Source organism: Microtus ochrogaster, chromosome 7 (assembly GCF_000317375.1).
Source record: "Microtus ochrogaster isolate Prairie Vole_2 chromosome 7, MicOch1.0, whole genome shotgun sequence".
Taxonomy (NCBI): Eukaryota; Metazoa; Chordata; class Mammalia; order Rodentia; family Cricetidae; genus Microtus; species Microtus ochrogaster.
This window is the reverse complement of record NC_022014.1, coordinates 83989105-83991604: the sequence shown is the minus strand read 5'-3', so window position 1 is coordinate 83991604 and position 2500 is coordinate 83989105. Positions and strand designations below refer to the sequence as shown.

Genomic DNA, 2500 nt, shown 5'->3' with positions numbered 1-2500 from the left:
AATTGCCAGGAAGTTCTAGAAAGATGCCCACTATTGTATGTTAATTACCCTTAATAAAAATGACTTAAGGGAGAGCTAGTTCCAGGACAGGCAACAAAGCTACAGAGAAATCCTGTCTCGAAAAACCAAAAAAAAAAAAAAAAAAAATGACTTAAGGGGCCTGAGATATGGCTCACCACCGCAGACAAAATCCAGACAAGTCTGTGTAGGAAGTGCCTTATTCTGCCGAGTGCGTTGTTTGGTGGCCACTACAGATCCTAACAGGATGCTTATAATTCTCATCAAGCCACTAGAGATTTCTTAATTGTTTTCCTTTGTGGCACTTAGGGACACCAAGGGAGGTCATTATTGCAGACAAGCAGGCTAGGAGCCCCAGCATCTGGGAGTTTAGTAGAGCCCTGAGGACAGAGCCAGTGGAGGAGCCCAAGCCCCCTCCCCCCAGAACAGCTTTTAAGTGAAAAACTGGTCTGGAGATTCAGCTTGAAAAAAATGGGAACTTGAACTTTAAAAACTAAGGTATAAAGCAAGCATCAGAATTAGCTTCCTAGATTGGTGAGCAGGTACCTGGCCCTGAGGTGTGTTCCCATCCAGGCCTGGACGCTACACCTGGGGCTGTGCCAGGAAAATTTTATTGCAAGGTGGTGGCAGGCCTGTTCGGTCCTACAACTGCTGCGGAGGGGTTCTGGGGTGTGGGTGGAGCCGCCTGCCCAGCCCCTGAATAGGCCTTTACAATCTGGCTTTGAGTCTTTCTCCTGAGTGGATGATGATGTCTTCCTTCCAATCCATACACTCCGTTTCCTTTTCTTACAGAGCTGGCCGGGCCTCCGAGCACCATGGTAACAGGAGTGGCCACAGTAGTTGCGTTGTATCCTAAACTGAAGGGGATTAGGCTGAAGTTTCTAAATGTGATGATTGCTGTCTGCTTCTCAATGGGACCTTTATCAGCTGAGCGTTTCTCCTAGCTGGGCCCGAGTGTGTGCTCAGCATGCACAAAGCCTGAATTCTGCCCCCAGCACTGTAAAATGGTACTTTATAGCCCTGGTTTATAGAGCTATGTCATCACAGACAGGTCTTAAACCTTGCCGAAGCCGCTGCAGACCTGGTGTGAGGCTGCTGTGAACTTGACTCTGCTGTGATATGCTCTTAGTATTGATTTGTTTTTTTTTGTTTGTTTGTTTGTTTTTGCCTGTATATGTTTTATGGTTTTGAGGCAGGGTCTCATACCCCCCAAGATGGTCTTGAGCTTGCTGTACAGCCATGACCTTGAACTCGCAACTTCCTACCTCCACCTCCACAGGGCTGTGATTACGGCAGGCGCCACCATGCCTGTTTTTCTGTTGTTTGGTTTGTTTTTTTACCTACGTACAGTTGTACTGGTTCATGTATTTATTATTGTTGTGGTGGTGGTATGTGTATGTGTGTGTCTGGGGGCACAGAGCTTGCATACCCCTCACCCACGTGGACAACTTAGTGGACTTAGCTCCCTCCTTATCACATGGGCTCTGGGGATTGGACTCGGGCTGCAGACTTGTACAACGAGCACTTTTACCCATTGAGCCATTTCTCAGTCCTACAATTTTGAATTTTTGTTTTTCCGAGACAGGGTTTCTCAATAGCTATGGAGTTTAGTCCTGGAACTCTCTCTGTAGACCAGACTAGTCTTGAACTCACAGAGATCCACCTGCCTCTGTTTCCTGAGTGCTGGGATTTAAGGGGTGCACCACCACTTCCCAGCTATTTTTGGATTTTTGAGTTAAGACTTCACTATCTAAGCCAGGCTGGGCTTGAACTCATGACCCTACTACTTCTGCCTCCCAAGTTCTCGAGTTACAGGTGTGTGTCATCAGGCCAGCTCTCAGTCCTTTTCTAATCTTACAGATAATTTGGAGAAGGTAAGACTTGACTATTTCCTGACATTTCTTTCTCTGGGATCTCTGCCAGGTGGTGGTGGCCACGACTTTACTCACAGCATTTAGGAGGCGGCAGCAGGCAGATCTTTGACTTCCAGGACAGCCAGGGCTATACAGAAAAACCCTGTCTCAAAAAACAAAAAGACAGGGTCTCACCATGTAACTCTGGCAGGCCAGGAACTCAGAGATCCTCTTGTCTCTGCTGGGTTCAAACGTGTGCACCATTACACCTGACTGCTCCCTGCTCTAGAAGTGCCTCTGAGACAGTTCTGGTGTGGGCCCTTAAACAGAACCAGAACTCGCTGGACTTGGTGGAGCTCGTCTTTAATCTCAGCACTCTAGGCAGGTGGATCTCAGTGAGCTCAAGAGCTGTGGATTTCAGGACAGCCAGGACAAAAAAAAAGTGAATGAGAATTCTCTCTCCACATTTTTTTTTGTTTTGTTTTGGTTTTTGGGTGTTTTTTTTTCAAGACAGGGTTTCTCAGCCGGGCGATGGTGGCCCACGCCTTTAATCCCAGCACTCGGGAGGCAGAGGCAGTCGGATCTCTGTGAGTTCGAGACCAGCCTGGTCTACAGAGCTAGTTCCAGGA

General features: G+C 47.6%; 1 protein-coding gene across 6 annotated transcripts in view; it reads left to right on the top strand.

The window, feature by feature from the left end:
* Positions 1-2500, top strand: part of Ccdc57 (coiled-coil domain containing 57) — a 94865-nt gene that overhangs the window by 84593 nt on the left and 7772 nt on the right. The window contains exon 19 of one of the 6 annotated variants that reach the window (XM_026780251.1): positions 811-1595. The exons of the other annotated variants lie outside the window; for them this stretch is intronic. Coding sequence (XP_026636052.1) covers positions 811-962 — 152 coding nt within the window. The 3' untranslated portion in view covers positions 963-1595. Of the gene's footprint in view, positions 1-810; positions 1596-2500 lie in introns of those variants that run through there. 6 annotated transcript variants of the gene reach the window in all.